The following is a 17,770-nucleotide window of genomic DNA, read 5'->3' on the forward strand; positions in this document are numbered from 1 at the left end:
GCCAAGGCTCGTTTTATGAGTGGCAGTCACTTCAACCAATCATATTCAAGACATATTTGCCTTGCCCCACCCCGCCGGCTATTTTCATTTTCTCATAGGTGAGACCCCGCTAGGCACTTCCCGCCTCCCGGGGTGGGGGCGGCACCTGGAGGAACATCGCTCGAGGGGAGGCGCAGGTGTGTAGGTGAGTGGTCTTGATAGATGCTGGGATAGGACCAGGGGTAGAATACCAGTACTTCAAACCTGAATTTAGGGCAACCTTGACCAGTTACAAGCAGCTGAAGCTTGGGCAGGGCACTTCCGTCCGAGCCCCAATGTCCCTCACTGTAAAAATGGGTTAGAAATGCGTAAGTTAGCGTGCCTGCACAGCGCCCGGCCCGTAGTGGATGCACTGAAGTTTCTTGCCTCACGTCCCTCTTCTCACTGCTGCGGGGCCTTGACCGCTGCCCCTCCCCGAGCCCGAGAGTGGCCCTGCCCACCACACCAGCGCTGCATCGACTGCGCGCCCCTTTCCCAGCGTCAAGAGGGAGCTAGTTTCCTCCCTTTTCTTCGGTGTTTCCCTTTCTGCCTCCTAGAAGCAAGGCCTGAGCTATGGAGGTGTGCTTTGCTCCTTGCGCCAACACCAGTTTATCAAACGTTTGCAGTGTGTCAGTCGCTGTGGTGAGCATTGGGTTTGCGTTGGTGAATAAAATAGCTATGGAATGTAGAGCGTATGGGCAGAAAGCAAGTAAAGTCAATAAATAAGCAATTGGAACACGCACATGTATTTCCTATTTCTTTTCCCCAGTTGTTTTTCTTTTTAGCACTTAACACTAAATGTCGCGTTTTCCATTTTGATCTTGTCTCTTCCACCAGAATGTAAACTCTATGAGTGCAGGGGGTTTTGCTTCCTCACTGCTCTATCCCTTGCACCTAGAACAGTGCGTAGCACTAGTAAATATATGCTAAATGAATCAATACACAACAGAAATAAATAGAGTACTTGATAGAGAATGAGAAAGGGGAGGTTCAGGGTAGGTCTCTGAGAGGAAGTGACCTTTAAGGAAGGCCTGAAGGGTGGGGAGAGTCATCCCACCAGAGACAACAGCATGTGTCAAGACCTGGCTTAAGGGTAGTGCTTCTTAGACTGAAGAGGTGGAGGATAGGAGGAGGCAGAAATCAGGTCTTTAAAGTTCATGACAGACTTGGCCAACTTCCCTGCCAATTTCCAATATACCAAAGAAAGTAGGGTAATTAAGACACGGAGAAGGTAAGTTTAAGGCAAATACTGATAGGAATAACCCTCATGCTGTCTTGCAATTTACAATTAACAGAGCTTTCCCTTCTCTCACTTATCTTGCAAAAACTTCAGGAGTAAAAAAAGCATAAAGAGGGCTCCAGACTTCCTTCACTCACCATACATACCTGGTCCATAGCACAAAATAAAAATGGGTTGAATTGATAGAACACCATGCTAGGCTGCAAGCTCTATAAAGGTAGAGAGCCCATGTCCTATTTATGTCTTATGTCCCAGCACCTAACACCGTGCCTGGCTCTCAGACCTTATCTATAAACTGAATGAGCGCTCACCATTCACTGGAGCCTTCCACATGCCAGGCTTGTGCTTGGTGGTAGAATACAGAAAGAATAAGACATCATCCTTGCCCTCAAGGGGGTTGCAGCCTGCTAAACCTTCCTGAAGTCATAGAGCTCATGAACAGTAGAACCAAGTTTTCTGAAACCAAAACCTTTCTTGTATAAGAGAAAGATGTATTGCACACAGAGGGACTGCCCTTCTAAAACCAAGTGGTAAGAGGATTTGGACAAGTTCTGATCAGAAGGAGTCTGGGGCACCAGGCAAGGAGACTGGATTTGAGCCAGGAGGCAATTGGGGAGCTGTTAAAGGTTGCTAAGCGGGAGACTGGTGTGATCAGAGCTGGTGGCAGGTGTGCTGATGGATGGTGTCGGGAGAGACTGGAAACATCCTCTGGGACCATGGGAAGCTCCAGTGTAAATGGACGTGGGAAGCAGGAAAAGTAGAAAAGGTCTTAAAGGTTAGGAATCATGGGAAGTGATTGGTAACCAAGAAACGGGACCTCCCTGTCTTTTAGGAGTTAGGTGACCTTGGGTAAGTTATTAACCCCCCCGCCCCGACCCCAGTTTTCCCATTTAAAAAATGACATCTCTAGTACCAGCCTCATTATAAAGATTAAATGAAATGCAGCAATTTGATGGGTGACTTACCTGAATGAAAGAAAACAGATACAAGGGGCGCCTGGGTGGCTTACTTGGTTAAGCATCTGCTTTGGGCTCAAGTCATGATCCCAGGGTCCTGGGATCGAGTCCCGCATCGGGCTCCCTGCTCAGCAGGGAGTCTGCTTCTTCCTCTGCCCCTCACCCCACTCATGCTCGATCTCTCTCTCTCTCTCTCTCACAAAAATAAATAAAAAATCTAAAAAAAATACTATTTAAAAAAGAAATGATTCTGTTGACGTAAAGGTAAAAACTGGGCAAAGTTGAACTATAGTGGTTAAGTTTGTATGCAAAGGTGGCAAAACTAAGGAAAAGCAAGGGAATGGTTATACCAAAGGTCAGGATGATGGTTACTTTGTGGGGGATGGGAGGTGATCAGGAAGGGACACGTATGAGGGGCTTCTGGGTCACTAGCCAGGTTCTTTGTACTTTACTACTTGGTAGTTACAAAGGTGTTCCTTTCTAACATTTTAACTTATTTTTAAATAGTTTTGATAATTATTAAATTGTACGTAACTGTTGTATTTTATCGCTTAAAATATTTTTAAATTCAGTGAGCTTTTCTATGTGAAGTGCTTAATCCAGCACTCGAAGCACAGGAAGAAGTCAGGAAACTTCAGGCACCAGCTCTGATCATTGTGCCCTGTCTGCCTGCCTCCCCTGCCAGGCAGCAGGTCTCAGGGTTGATTCATCCCTGACCTAGTGCTCACACAGAGTTTGGCACCTGCAGGCCTCAGGGAGAATGGGAGCAATCGAGGTTGACCAGAGTGTAACCCACATGTTTTCATTCTCTCAGGCCAATGAGGGAGGGCCTGGGCCCAGGGCCGCACGGAGTCAGACCTGTTCTGGGAAGAGCACCAAGTTGTCCCTCCCAAGCTGGTCAAGCCCCACTGATGATGGATGAGAGGGAGGAGGATGCCGATGAGGAAGCCTGGCTGCAGCTTCGGCCGGTGGAGCCCTTGCCCTCCCAGTGCTGTGGCAGTGGCTGCTCACCTTGTGTGTTTGACCTCTATCACCGGGAGCTGGCAAGGTGGGAGGCAGCTCGAGCCAGCAAGGACAGGAGCCTGCTCAGTGGGGAGGAGTCCCAGGTGAGGGAGGGCTGCTCCTCAGACAAGAGGGGTCGGGGTGGCAGTGTCAGCCTGGCCCCTGCCCTGCACAGTGACTCTGCACGGCAGAGAGGTCCAGGTTCAAAGTCTGACCCAGAGCTGGGCGTGGGGTCATCCCAGGAGTGAATGAGGTTTGGGCATTTTACAGGAGAGAGATCTGTGAGTCATGACATTCAGAGAAGGCTTCCTGGAGGAGGTGCAGGTGGGTGGAATGTTAAAGGCAGTGGGCTGAGACTTAGAAGACATGAATCTGAATTTCTGCTCAGGGTGTGACCTTGGACAAGTAAGCCACTACCACTCAGGCCTCAGTTTCCCCACATGGAAAACAAGGATATTGGATTAGAGCATCTTAAGGTCCCATCAATTTCTAAATTCTGCAGATCTGGATTTTTAGCAGGTTTGAAGGATGAGTAGGTATTTCATACATTGGAGATGAGTGTTCTGGATAAAGGGCACAGCTCGAGCAAATAAAGACTCCCAGATAGGAAGCAGCAGGGTATTCTTGAGAGAACAGAGAAAAGTTTGGCATCTGATGCCTGGGAGAGAAAATGAGGCTTGAGGTTTATCCACGGGGCCCTGCAGTGTCCAGCCAGGGAGGCTGCACTTTATCCTGGGGCTGAAGGAGCCGCGGAAGGCTTCTGAGCAGGGGGAGATGAGTCTGAAAACCTCAGGCCTTCTTAGATCAGAGCATGAAAGGGAGGTGAGGCGGGACTGCTCTCTATTACAAGGAAAACTTTCCCACAGAGATAGATAGCCTGTCGGGGGTGGGGAGCGAGAAAGGTGCTTGTGGCTGCTTGGGTGTCTGTTGTGCCCCAGGTCCTAGCTGTTGGGTATTTTCCTGTTGCAGAGCTGCCCATCCAAGCTGAGCCCAGAGACCTTCCTGGCCTTCTGCATCAGTGCCGTGGACAGACTCACCGAGGACACTTACCGTGTTCGGTTTGCACTACCCAGGAACTGCCAGTTCAGCCTGCGGCCTGGCCAGCACCTCATCCTACGGTACACTCAGGGAGTGGGAGGCCAAAGCTTTGCAGCCCCGCTTTGCCATTTGCTTGCTGTGTGGCCAAGGACAACTTGCTTAGCCTCCCCTAAGCCTCCATTTATCACCTTTAAGATAAACGTAGAGCTACCTGACTCAGAGGATTCTGGGATTGTGTTTTCATAACAACCAACAGCAGCAACAGTAACAGCAAACACTTTCGTGGCATTTACTCTCCAATGCACAGTTCTGCGTGCTCACACCTAGGAACTCCCTGAATCCTCACAAAACCCTGTACGTAGGTACCGTTATTATTCACAAGAGGAAACTGAAGTCAGCGAGGTTCAGTAACTTACCCAAGGTCACACAGTTAGGAAATGGCGGAGCCACGATTTGAAGGCCAGCAATCTGGCTCTAGAGTCTGTGGTATTAATCTAATATTAGTGCCAGTTGAGAGGAAGGACACTTGTCCTCAAGAATAAGGGACTTGCCAAAGATCACACAGTTAATAAGTCCTGCAGCCAGACTTCAAACCCAGACAGCCTGGCTCCCCAGCTACACTCTACCACTCTTCTGAAGGTCCTTCCTCTTCCCAGCCCCCGGCTACCCTCTCCCCCAACCTTAATTCCCTCCCCCGGCACCACCCCCCCCCAACCTGCTCAGGGACAAGGCCCTTTGGGAACTGCAGGTGGAGGCATCTGCTAGATGGTTGACTCTGGGTGTGAGGCTCAGCAGAGAGAGATGAGCTCTAGATGTGAGTGTGGGAGTCATCAGCCGGCACCTGGATGCCATTTGGGGGCATATGTGGTATGGAAAGAGGGAAGGACAGAGGACTGAACCCTGGCAACTCCAGCGTTTGTGGTATTGGCAAGAAGGGGAGGAGCCAGAAAGCGGGCCGAGGACGAGGAGAGTGTCTTACTGCTGGTCACACTGTAGCCACTTGCCTCATGCCAACCCCTGGTGTTGGTGCACAGTGTGCCCAGCCTGTGGCCTGGCTGGCTGTCGTGAAAGCTCACTAATCCAGTGGCTCCAGGGCAAGTCACAGCCCCATGCAACCCTCCATCCATAAGTCAGGGATGCCCAGCACTCCCTGCCTTTAGCTTGGCCCCTCTCCTCCACCCTCTCTGCTGCCCCAGCGACATTCCTAACACATGGAGCTAACCATGTCGCTCCCTTCTGGTGAGCCAAGGAGCCTCCCAAGGCTCCAGCTTCCTTTCCCACCGAGTTCTCCTTGCTCCTCCCTCACACTTGCGCCTTGCCCCAGCCTCGTGACCCACTCACCGGTTCCTGGCCTGCTCTGCATTTCCTGCCTCTAAGCTTTTGCCCAGGCTGTGCCCTCTGCCTGGAATTCCTTCCTGTCCTGTCCCCACTTCCACCTGTTGGTGGCCTGCCTCTTTCATACCCAGGAGGGTAGCAAAAGCTCCAGGAGGCCTCCTGAAGCTCCCCGGATGAGAGTGGTCCCTTCGTCTGGAGCATGTCCGTGTTTACCTGTGTGACAGCAGAGGTCACGGTGCTCTTTGCATCCATGCCACGCCACAGGTTGTGTTTATTATTTCCTTGTTTGTCCCCTAAGCATTTCTTGACTATTTTAGTCTAGCTTCCCACTTTTGATGCATTAGGATGGGACCTTTTAATTTTTTATTATTTTTTTAAAGGTTTATTTATTTATTTGAGAGAGTGCACATGCGTGACTGGGGGGAAGGGGCAGAGGGTGAGAATCTCAAGCAGAGTCCAAATCGCTCATGACCTGAGTGAGCCAATCATGACCTGAGCCAAAACCAAGAGTTGGACGCTTAACCAACTGAGCCTCCCAGGCGCCTCGGGATGGGGCCTTTTTAATCTTTCCACATGTCCGAGAAGAAAGTTTTGCACACAGTAGGACTCAAAAGAGGAGTGCTTGGGTGCTCCTGGGAAGCTCTGAGGTGTTGTGTGAGGAACCCGGCTCTGGAGTCAGAGCTAAGGATGAATTTTAGCTGTATGACCTCTGGCAAGTAACATCCTAAGCCTTGGTTTCCTCATGTGGGTTATTGGGGTTTTTGAGGTTTTTTTGTTTGTTTTTTTATGATTTTATTTATTTATTTGAGAAAGAGAGAGAGAGAGAGTGCGCATGCTCCCAAGCTGGGGGAGGGGCAGGGGGAGAGGGAGAAGCGGGATCCCCACTGAACAGGGAGTGGGACTCCATCCCAGGACCCTGGGATCACGACCCGAGCAGAAGGCAGACACTCAACCAACTGAGCCACCCAGGTGCCCCTGGGTTGTTATTTGTTAAATGAGATAATGTGCACGATATGCTTGATGCATAGTAGTCATTTAATACAACATGGCTGCTACTATTATTACTTGTGATTATCATCCTGGCCCTATTGTTGATAACATCGTAGAGAGGATTCATGCATGAGGTCAGGCTTTGGACTAGGGCACCTTTGAGGGTCCTTCTAATTCTGACACTCCTGGTACATGGTAGTAAGTGTTTTAATAAACGTTAACAGTCTTTATCTTTCTCATTCTGTGGTCAAGAAGAGGTCAGGAAACACCATAGTGATGTCCTAAAAACAGCTGACATCATCAATGGACTCTTTGAAGACTTTCCCATCTGTGATCCCAGTAGAACCACACTACAGGGACACACATTGTTGTTCCCACTTTACAGAGGGGCAGCTAAGGGATCAGTGACCTGCCTGGGTCTCACAGCCAGCAGGTGGCAGTGGGGGAGCCCAGCGCCCCTTTCCTCTGCTCCACCTTCAGAGAGGACCACTGGGGACGACCAGGCCCCAGTTCTCACCAGCCTGGCATATTGTTGAATGCCTGGCTGACTGCCTGACCATATACTTCTCTTTCCCAGAGGGAAGGTGGATGGCTTAGAAATTCAGAGAGCCTATACGCCCATCAGCCCTGCCAACGCAGAAGGATACTTTGAAGTTTTAATCAAGGTGAGCTCACCCACGCGGGTGCCCTTAAGATGGTATGGACTGGACTCCGTTTGGCAGCTGGGTCAGGATGGGGCGGTGCCCAGCCATATGGGAAAAGCCAGTGTTCACATGGGAGGAGGCTGGCTTGAGGAAAGAGCAGGGAGAGTAAAGGAAGCCTTCTCCCATCTCCTTCTTTCCCGGGGTGGGGGGGGCTGCCAGCTGAGACCCCAACAGACACCGATTTTAGGAAAAGGAGGCTCAGACTGAGAAAGGTTATGCTGTTCCCTCGCGCTTTCTCAGCTATTCATGGAGAGCGAGCCCCAGGCCCCAGGGAAGGGGCAGCCAGGTCGCCTGGTCCCTGCTGTGCACTGGTTGCTGGGCTCCAGAGAGGAGTCAGATACAGTGCCCACCCTTGGACAGGGGGCTAGACCAGGGCAGGGCAGGACGATGGGATAGATGCCGTGACAGGAGGCCCCAACCCAGTTCAGGGCAGCTGGGGTGCAGGGAAGGCAGCAGGCCTTCCTAGCAGAAGCTGAGTTTGAGCTGCGTGTTGAAGTGAAGGAGTGGAGAACCAGGAGGGAAGGGTGGGGACAAAGCTCTCTGTGGTGGGAATAGCGCGCACAATGGCAAAGGAGGCACAGCTGGGAGAGCTGTTAGTCGCTTGTCCCGGAATAGAAGGGCGTGAGCAGGCAGAAGGTGGGGCGTGGAGCACCTTGTGAACGGAACTACCCTGAGCCCATTCTCAGGGAGTAGACAAGGGCCGGGGCATTGGAGTTGGGCCTTGAAGAAGGAATACAAATTGACAGTGGCAGGGAGTGGCATTCCAGGCCTCAGCCTGGACAGATGACCAAAGGCAAGGAGGGGCGAGACAGGGTCTGTGGGAGCTGTACCCAGTCTGACGGGCAGGAGGAGGGGTGCTCGTGGGGGCAGCCGAGGTGGGTGGGGCCCTTGGCAGAGATGAGATGAACAAATGGCCTGGGTACAAATCCCCCCCAACCCCCCCAGGACCCAAGGACTCGGCACTGGATGTATAAGAGGTCTTGAAGATCCAATTACGTGGAAAAAAAAATTAGATTGAAGTACATGAAACTTCTGATACTCTAACATTTTTGACTTACAGAAACAGCGGTTTCATACAGGTCAACCTAATATATAGTCGACATTGTCATTTCCCAAACAGAATTCTAGGGAACACTGATATTTAAGAATAGCTTTCCCATCCTTTATCACCCTTGTAGGATGGGGATTATTATTCTCCTTTCATTGATAAGCAAACTGAGACCCCAGGAGGCCCCAGGCTCCACAGGGAGTAAGAAGTGTGGCCGGTGAGTGAGCCTGGCCTCCTGACTCCAGGCCCCAAGCACTGTCTTGGCTCCTGCCTTCCCTGACTGCCGTCAAAGCCCGAGTGTTTATTCCCTCACACAGAAGCTTGGATGGGGTCCCTTCTCCACGCAACTGTTTGTCTGGGAGATCCCACAAATCCTCTCCAAATGGCCTGCTTCCCCAAGCTGCTTGTCTGGGTGTGTTTCTGTTGAAAGGATAAGCCTGGAGACAGTTCTTCAGGGCAGCTGGAGCTCTCCCAGCTGCAAGGCTGATTTTCTCCTTCGTTTACCGGAAAGCCTCTCTTTAGAGAGATGCTTAATTATCCCTAAGCCGCTGGCTGGGAAGAGCTGGAAATGTCTTTGCAAATTGGGAAGGCAGGCGGGTTTTTTAGGTTTCCCTCCCATGTGGGATGAGAGGGAGGAACTCCCATTTCTCAGGCACCTTCTGGGCACCACGCACTCTTTCCAGCTCTTCATATTCATCATCTCCTTTCAACCTCATAACCTCATAACCATCCTGCAGAGTAGATCATATTATCCCACTTTACAGATAAAGAAACTGAAGCTCAGAGTGATGATGTCACTGCCCCAAGGCCCCTTGGGTAAAGTGATCCCACGCGGGAGAACAGAAGTTCAATGTCAGCCCTGTTTAACAAGTATGTATGAAGCAGGCTCCGTGTGGGTGCTGGAGACACAGAAGAATCCTTCCTTTCTCCTTGAGTGCTCTCTGTGCCACAGGGCCGCTCAAGCCACAGCTGGGGCTGGGCCTCCCCCCAAGACTGGGGCCAGAAAACAGGTGTGCTCGGAGACAAGCCTCCAGCAAGTTAGGAGAACTGTAACCTCCCACCCAGACTTCTTGCAGGAGGGCTGAGGACTTCCCTTGCTTTATGCATATGGTACCCAACGAAGTCAGAGCTGCTACCAGAGGTAGCTGTGGGTACTTAAAAGCATGTCTGGTGACCAAAGCCCAGTCTCCTTCAAACTTGATTATATTCTCACTCCAGACACCCTTCCAGTCCTATCAGAGCTTCCCCCTCCCCCTCACATTCCTGTGTCTTGGGTTGTCCTACCTTGACCATACCACACCTGATGCCCAGAACCCTCTTTGCCTTCCTGCTCCTATCCCTAGTGAATACAATCTTCTTTTTTTTTTAAAGATTTTATTTGTTTATCTGTCAGAGTGAGCACACAAGCAGGGGGAGCAGCAGAGGCAGAGGGAGAAGCAGGCTCCCCACTGAGCAAGGAGCCTGATGAGGGACTTGATCCCAGGACCCTGGGATCGTGACCTGAGCCGAAGGTAGACACTGAGGTGTCCCTAGTGAATGCAGTCTTGCCTAACCTACAAGATCCAGCTCAAATGCCTCCTCCTCCAGGAAGCCATCCTTGATCCTACTCCATTGGAAGTGACTGTACCTCCTCAGGGTTCTTTCAGCATTCTGTCCTTTTCATGGGGTATTAGGTAGTCTCTACCTTGAATGTATGAAACTTTGATCGCTCCTAGTTTGTGAGCTCCTTGAGGAGAGGTCTTGAACCTGGATTGATTGATTGATTCATTCATTCATTCATTGAGATATTTATAAGTCTTTCCCAAGGTGCAGGCACTGGCTGCCTTCATGGAGCTTAAGGTCTAGCTGTCTTCCCTGCAGCCTCAGCATGGTGCCTGGCCCAGAGTGGGCAGGCCTGCAGGAAATGTGGACTGCCCACCCCCATGAAGGAATCCCCTCCACCACCTTTACTTTTTTTAGCCAGCCAGGAGACAGTGACAGGTAACGCAGAGGTTGCAAATGAGTAGCCTGCAGACTGATTGCAGCACAGAAATATATTTGGTTTGGGCCTACACAGTGTTTTAAAATTTAGAATTAATTTCTGACATTTCAAAGATGGGAGATTTTACATGAAAATTTGGATCTCCTGCCCCTCTTAGAGAATCAGAAGATAGGGCATCATCAGCCCCACAAACTACATCCCAGAATCTGCAAAGCGACTCCTCCTTTAGAAGGAGCATTCATGTACTCACCAGTTTACCACAGTCCCCACCACCCCCTGTTGTCTCCCTGATACTGAGAGTGAGTGTCAATTGCCATTAATCATCTCGTACCCAGTTCTTTACTCAGTGTGATGTGACGTGCAGGGCCCCTATAGTCGTGTGGGTCTGAGACCTCTGAAGGTAAGGCTGTCGGTCCTGTGGTTCTTATCTCAGTCTCACCATTTCCCTTCTGGAGAAGCTTCTGGGCCTCATCTGAACATTGGGAATGACAGTCCCAGCTCTGGGGTGACTAGGAGGATGCTCTGAGATAGCACCTGCCAGGTGCTCGGCCTGCCAGCAGGGCTGCACATCAATGGCTGACGTGGTTTGTATTGGCAGCGTGTACGTGTTCCAGTGAGGTCTCCCTGTGTTTGCTCCCAGTGCTACCCGACTGGGCTGATGTCCCGGTACGTCAAGTCCTGGGGCACAGGACACACAGCTTTCTGGCGAGGACCTTTCGGCGATTTCTTCTATAAAGCAAACCAGGTCAGTGCCAGCACACTAGGCTCTCGGGAGACGCCTCCTGCCTGAGCCTCCAGGACCATGGTTTCCATGTGTCGTCAGGCTGTAGAATTGCACTGGTGCCATTCCTCCTGAGCCCAAGCCCAATCCCAAGAGCGTCCTTGAGGTTGGACATGGGAGGAGACGGAATGGGCACTAAGAAACAAAACTGCCTGCATATGCTCTAGAACTATCCGGGGTGGCCCATTGCTTAGAAAATCCACACTCACGTACTTGGTACTCAGGACATCTATGCCATCAGACCCTCTGCTTATCTTTCCACTTTTACATTCTAGCTACAAAACCATGGAGACCACTCTCTTAAATACACCCCATAGCTCTCTGCTCGGGAGCCCACTGCTCCCCAGCCTGAAGGCTCTTCCCCTCATCCTCCTGGCATGTTCATCTCCTTCCCTGATGGGCCCGGGAAGAATTAGCAATTTCTCATCAGTTGGTGCATATCTGGACGGCAGCTTGGCAGTGTGTACCAAGAGTCTTAAGAATCTCCAAATCCTGTGACCCAGTAATTCCGCCCCTGGAAGGCTGTCTTATGGAAAGCATCCAAATGCTGCCTCTTGTGCACATGTTCGTGGAGGCTTTACTTGTAATAGCAGGAAATTGGAGGAAACTGAATATCCAGCCGCAGGGGAACAGTTAAGTGCACTGGGTTACAGGTACTTGATAGAATATTATTCCGGATTTTAAAATTATGTTTATAAATGATGTTATATGCTTATGCTGTAAGCATATAACAAAACTGAACATACAACAGGTTGGGAAACCAAGTTTAAATGCACAGAAAATATATGAAAAGAAAATGCAATGCAATGTCAGTGGCTCTGGGTGGTAGAATTATGGGTGATTTTTGTTTTCTTCATTATACCTTCCAAGTCATCCACAATGAGCACCTATTACTTTTATAATTAGGAAACAAAGCAAAAGAAAAGCAAATGAAAAAGAATGAATCATTCCTTTCTCCCCATTATTTTTGTTTAATATAAAAATAGTTTTATTGGTTTTTTCTTATTACAAATACGGTACATTTACATTACCAAAAAAAAAAAAAAAATCAGATTTAGAGAGGCAAAAGAAGAAAAGAAAGAACACCTGTAGGCCATCTACCCAGTGCTCCCAGTCCTACCCAACTGGGCTGATGTCCCGGTACGTCAAGTCCTGGGGCACAGGACACACAGCTTTCTGGCGAGGACCTTTCGGTGACACCAGTCTCACTGCCTTGGCAGAGAACTTTCCAGCTCCCCTTCCACACACGGGTGAGACACCCGTGTACATGCCCATGGACATGTGTGTAACAAGTGCATGCACCCACCACCATAGTATTGTTACACTATGAGACACGTGTGTGGTGCTGCGTACCTGGGCCAGGCTCTGATGTTCACACTTGCCAAGCTAAAATTTTATTTTCTCCTCACCACAGCTCTTGGGTCTGCTACCCCTGCTTTACAGACATGTACAGTGTGTAGGTTGTAATACTCTTCAGCAGCGTGCTCCTAGTGTCAACCTTGCTTAGGCTTGCATTTTAGCAAGGGTCATTTCAAAGGGACATTTGCAGATACATCCCAGAATCTGCAAAGCGACTCCTCCTTTAGAAGGAGCATTCATGTACTCACCAGTTTACCACAGTCCCCACCACCCCCTGTTGTCTCCCTGATACTGTGAGTGAGTGTCAATTGCCATTAATCATCTCGTACCCAGTTCTTTACTCAGTGTGATGTGACGTGCAGGGCCCCTATAGTCGTGTGGGTCTGAGGTTGTCCCCGTGTTCCCCAGGCCCTTGAGAGCAGGGACCGGGATTGTCCCTGTTTCCCCCTGACCTAGAGGGGACACCTGATGCACATTGTCTTGACTGCCCCTTCTGGGTGGGGCCTCCCTGCATCCACAGAACCCCCCTTGCAGAGCCCCTGCATTTCCTATCCCGGGAGGTTGTAGGGCCAGGCAGTGAGGGAGAAGAGATGGCATCTCACACAGAAACATTTGGCTGCTGGGACAGGCTGAGGCGTGGTTCTGCGCCCGTGGGGACGCAGGGCTGCTCTGGCCCTCTCCCTGGCCCTGTCTTGCTACTCTGCAGTTGTCTTCATTATAGATGGATATTGTGGCTGCTGTGAGGCTGGCATGTGAGCATCTGTCTGTGCGTTCCTTCCAGACATTCGCAGGTCTCCATGTGGGGCCACACATGGGGCGGACAAGGTCCTGTCCTCCAGAAGCTCACCATGTGATGGGGGACAGACGCCCACACAAATGGTAGCAATACGGTATGACCGGTGTCGTGAGGAGGGGGCACAGAGGACTGTGGGGATGCAAAGGAAGGACCCCTCACATGCTACTGGCTCGGGGAAGACTGTCCAGAAGAGACTGCGAGTGGTGGTGGGAGAAAGAGGAGGAGCACGCACACTGGGGACCAGGAGGCTGGGGACACGCACACAGGACAGGGTGTTGCGGCCAGCAGCAGGGCTCAATGAGGGAAGGAGTCGAACTGTGTGGAGCACCAGGATTCGCACCAGGCATCTTGATGGCATCTCGTTTAATCCCCACGACAATTCTGAGGCACATGCTACTGTGGGGGAGGGGCTGTTATTTTTTTTACCCATGAGGAAACCAAGGCTCAGAGAAGTGAAAGCACTTGGGCAGATCATATGGCTGAAGATTTAGACCCAGGTCTGCATGACTGATACTCGAGGAAGTATTTCCTGCAGGCATGTGACACGCATTAGCTGTCGATAAAGCTAGTGGAAACCTGGACTGCATTCTCAGAGGCCTAATCTCTAGAATGAAGGAGGTGACTACCTTGCTGCATAGGGCAGGCACTACCCTTTAAAGCACTGACCTTAAAGAAGATCACGCCTCTTAAAGAGACCTAGAGCCAGGAGATGGCTTCGTGGATTCAGTGATGGGTTGATGGAATTGGGGCCTCTTGGGGAAGAAATTCACTTTCATTGCATGGTTCTTACTGTGTTGGGCACTTATGTACAGTAAGTATCTCAGTCTGGAGAAGAGCAGGCTCAGGGATCCATGCCAGGGCCCTCAGATCTCTACAGGGCTGCCCTGGGGCAGAGAAGGCAGCCCAGAGGGCGGAGCTGGGATAGGGGTGGTGGACTAGGCTTTGGCGGGAGCAGGTTTCAGCTCAGCGTGAGGTGGAAGACCTCTCTGGCAAGGGGGGTCAGCCTATAACAGAGCAAACTGCTTTGGGAGGTAGTGGGCTTCCTGTCAAGAGAAGTGTGTTAGCAAAGTCCTGTGGCGATGGACAGGAGAGCAACTGAGCCACTTGTAGGATGGGCTACACCATTTTATGTTCCCGTTCAGCCTCCAGATTCCATGATTTCTGTGACACAGACCTCACAAGCTGTAGACTTTCATAAGAGGACGTAGAGAGGGGACCTCAGACGGGTGGGACCCCCAGGAAGGGCTGTGCTGTGGGTGGGCTGAGACCTGCCATCTCCCCGTTCTGTTCCCCAGTATGGTGAGCTCCTCATGCTGGCTTCAGGCACTGGCCTGGCCCCCATGGTGCCGATCCTGCAGAGCATAACAGACAATGCAGAGGACGAGACCTTTGTCACCCTGGTCAGCTGCTTTAAGACCTTTGAGGGCATCTACCTGAAGACCTTCCTCCAGGAGCAGGCCCGTTTCTGGAACGTCCGAACCTTCTTTGTCCTCAGCCAGGTGAGCCCAGCGTGCTGACTTCCTTCCCTGGTTGAGACTGTGCCGGCCCCTTGCACCCGTCCTGAGGATCTGCTGTGGCCTCCCTGGCCCGGGGGCCGTAGTAGGAATCCCTGCTGCCAGTGGGAACTGCCACCCTGTGCCTGCAAGGAAGGCAGGTCCGGTTCCGTTTGGTGTGTGTGGATGCAGGAACTGACGCTCGAGAGGTGAAGGTGCTGGCCTGTCCGTGCTGCTGGCTGCGGTGAAGCCAGGATTGGAGCTCCCCACCATGCTTTACTGCCTGCCAGTTACCCCCTGGCCTCACCAGGTATACAGGCTGGGGGCCTGCGTGTGGAGTCAGTGGGCCAGGCCGCAGATGTCCCCAAGGCCGGGATAAGCTCCTTCGGGGTGGGGATCATGTGTCTGGATCACCAAGCGCTCCTCGGTGCTTGGCAGGGTGCCAGGCACGGAGTAGACACGCACGCCATCAGTGATTGGTGAGCAAGCGGATCTGGGGTCACCGCATTTATCCAGGCCCCTCCCCCAGCACTTTGTCCCTGCATGGGAGGAAAGCTGCTTCCAGACTCTCCAGGCTGCAGGTACTTGAACTAGAAGCAACCCTGCCCCTCGGACTCCTCCCTGCATGCACTCCGGCCACCCTGCCCGCTCCCTCCCCTCTTCCACAGTCAGGGCCCATCTCATTCCTTATGCCAAGCCAGGCCCTGAGCTGCCTTCCCCTTGGTCTGCAGCTTTATTTCTCTTCCGTGCGCCCCCAGGGCTGGGCTCCCTGCTGGGGCCTCCCCTCCGGTCTGTGTTGCTCAGGGTCGGCCTCACTGCCCAGTACTTTGGAGCACCCTTCTCATCAGTTTCCTACTTGAGGCAGCTTTAGAGTGTCCCTAAAGACTGGCATGATCTTCCCCATCATGACTGGGTGGGGGGTGTCAGGAAGCTGGGTTTCCCTCCCCAGTACCAGGGGTCTGGGATCCTCAGTGACCAGGTTCTGTGGGCCTCTGATGGGACAGGAGGCTCGGTGGCGTGACCATGAGGGCCATGCTAGGTGAGCATCTGCAGCAGCAGGAAGTGCCGAAGGCCAGGGTACGAGGCAAAGGCTAGTGTGCAGCCCAACTCTTGTGTGCCCGGGGCGGCCCTGTCAGCTCCGCTCGAGGGCCAGCTCAAGGGAGGTGGGAAGAGTGGCAGAATCACCCAGCCGTTGACCAGCCTTCCTGTTCCCCGACCGCATGCCAGGTGCCCAGGATAGGGAAATGAAGAGGACCTGCCCCCTGCCCTCCAGGCACTCGCCTTTCCGTGGGGAGACAGCCGCAGGGGTGGCTTCACTGAGCACTTTCTCCGTGCCTGGCACTGTTCTAGGCACTCTGTGTGCTAAATCATTTAATCCCACCACAGTCTTAGGCGGCTTGTCCTGCCATCATGCCCGTTTTATAGAGATGGCACAGAGAGATTAAGAACCTTGACTAAGTTGGTGGAGAGTTAGGTGTGAACCCCGGTGGTCCTGCTCCAGACGCCCTGCTTTCACTGCCTGTTGGTATAAGACAGCACAGGGAGAGGTGATACATGGAGGGTGCTGAGGATGCCGGCGGCAAGCAGGGAGGGCTTCACAGAGGAGCTGGCATTGAGCCTGGGCTTGAGGGCAGAGTTAAAGCTGACCAGCAATAAAGGGCCCTCAGCCCTGGCTCAGGGCTTTGATGATGCCAGTGGCCTGGGACTGGGCAGGTAAGTGGGCTGGCTGTCAAAGGCAGGGGCAGGTGAGGGGCCATGGACTGGGAGGTGCCTCCTTGACCTAGGATGCTCCCTGGCCTGCCCGGGCTGCAGCCACAGCGGCCCCACAGATCTCCCCCTCAGCCACTCCCTGCCAGTTGGCCCTTCATCTTGCAGCCAAAAGGGCAACACTGACCCCCACCGCCACCCTGCTTCCAGCCCTTCCCTGGCTCCGCACCACTCTCAGGATGACGGACCAGCCCGCACGGCTGCACCAACCTACGTGGGCTCATCTCCTGGCCCACCCTCCCAGCGTGTCCCAGCACCACTGGTCTGCTGGTCACGCTGCAAGGGCACCGTGCTCTTCTGGCTGCCAGGCCTGCATGTGCTGGTGCTGTTCCCCCTTCCAGGAGCACTTTTCCCCACTTGCTCACCGAACACCCACCCACCCCTCACATCTCTCTGCTGGGGTGGGACTCTATCCCAGAAACTTCTCCAGAGCCCCCAGACTGGCATAGGTGTTTCTGCTGTCATAGCCAGGACTCTCCTCCTTGACAGCATCTACCCTGCGGCGCCATCCCTGATTATGGGTCCCCCACCCTACCTGGGCAGCAACCAGACCCACCGCATCTCTGGGTGTGCAGTTGGGGGAGGGGGGCTATGCCAACCTGAACTAGCCTGTGGGAACTGGGAGGGGAGGCCGCTGGCCTGCAAGGACCCTTTGGGTGGGTCAGAGCATGGACGGAGCGTGGGAAGATCCAGATCATCAGAGCGGACCCCCTGTGAGCACTGTAGTGGTGTCTTTAGAGGGCCCCTGGAGTCAGATGAGCTCTGCGGCACGGGCCTCCGAGGCTCTGTGAGTGTGCCCGAGGGGAGGCCTACACCTGTCACAGTGGCTCACAGAAGTCAGGGCCACTCACCTGGGACATGGTGGCAGAGCTTAGACTCCAGCCCCCTCTCTCCTTCGCATCTCTCTGCTTAGCCCCAGAAGCTAAAAGCTCGCCTTAATAGGGTCTGCAGAGGGGATGGTCCTGTTCTGTTTTTTTTGTTTAGATGCTGGTTGCATGGTGTCTTATCTCCGTTAGAAATCTCCAGACTACATATACTTACTGATTTGTGTGCTGTTTCTATACATATTGTACTTCAATGGAACGTTCACTTAAAAAAGAGAAGTTCCGCCAAGTAAGCTGGAGGTGGAGCTTTTCTTTCGTAATCCCGAAGATGAAAGCCACCAGCGAAGGCTAGAAGAGCAGAAAGAGAGACACCTGGGTCACTCGGGCACTGTGCACCCTGGAATCTTACCTCCAGCCTTTTTATGTGAGAAATAGCAT

General features: G+C 52.4%; 1 protein-coding gene across 9 annotated transcripts in view; it reads left to right on the forward strand.

Annotated features, from left to right (window-relative positions):
- Positions 1–98: 98 nt before the first annotated feature.
- LOC116647155 (NADH-cytochrome b5 reductase-like) overlaps positions 99–17,770 on the forward strand; it is a 24,473-nt gene continuing 6,801 nt past the window's right edge. For 5 of the 9 annotated variants that reach the window (XR_004302292.1, XM_032428353.1, XM_032428347.1 and 2 more), the window contains exons 1-6: positions 99–184; positions 3,029–3,320; positions 4,186–4,334; positions 7,157–7,244; positions 10,911–11,057; positions 14,544–14,747. Coding sequence is in view for 8 of the 9 variants with exons in the window: in XM_032428353.1 (XP_032284244.1) it covers positions 3,033–3,320; positions 4,186–4,334; positions 7,157–7,244; positions 10,911–11,057; positions 14,544–14,747 (876 nt within the window). In the remaining variant the exon portion in view is untranslated. Of the gene's footprint in view, positions 185–3,028; positions 3,321–4,185; positions 4,335–7,156; positions 7,245–10,910; positions 11,058–14,543; positions 14,748–14,933; positions 17,591–17,770 lie in introns of those variants that run through there. The other 4 variants (XM_032428361.1, XM_032428377.1, XM_032428334.1 and 1 more) reach the window with 4 other exon arrangements.

The sequence above is a fragment of the Phoca vitulina genome, unplaced genomic scaffold, assembly GCF_004348235.1.
Source record: "Phoca vitulina isolate PV1807 unplaced genomic scaffold, GSC_HSeal_1.0 scaffold2, whole genome shotgun sequence".
NCBI lineage: Eukaryota > Metazoa > Chordata > Mammalia > Carnivora > Phocidae > Phoca > Phoca vitulina.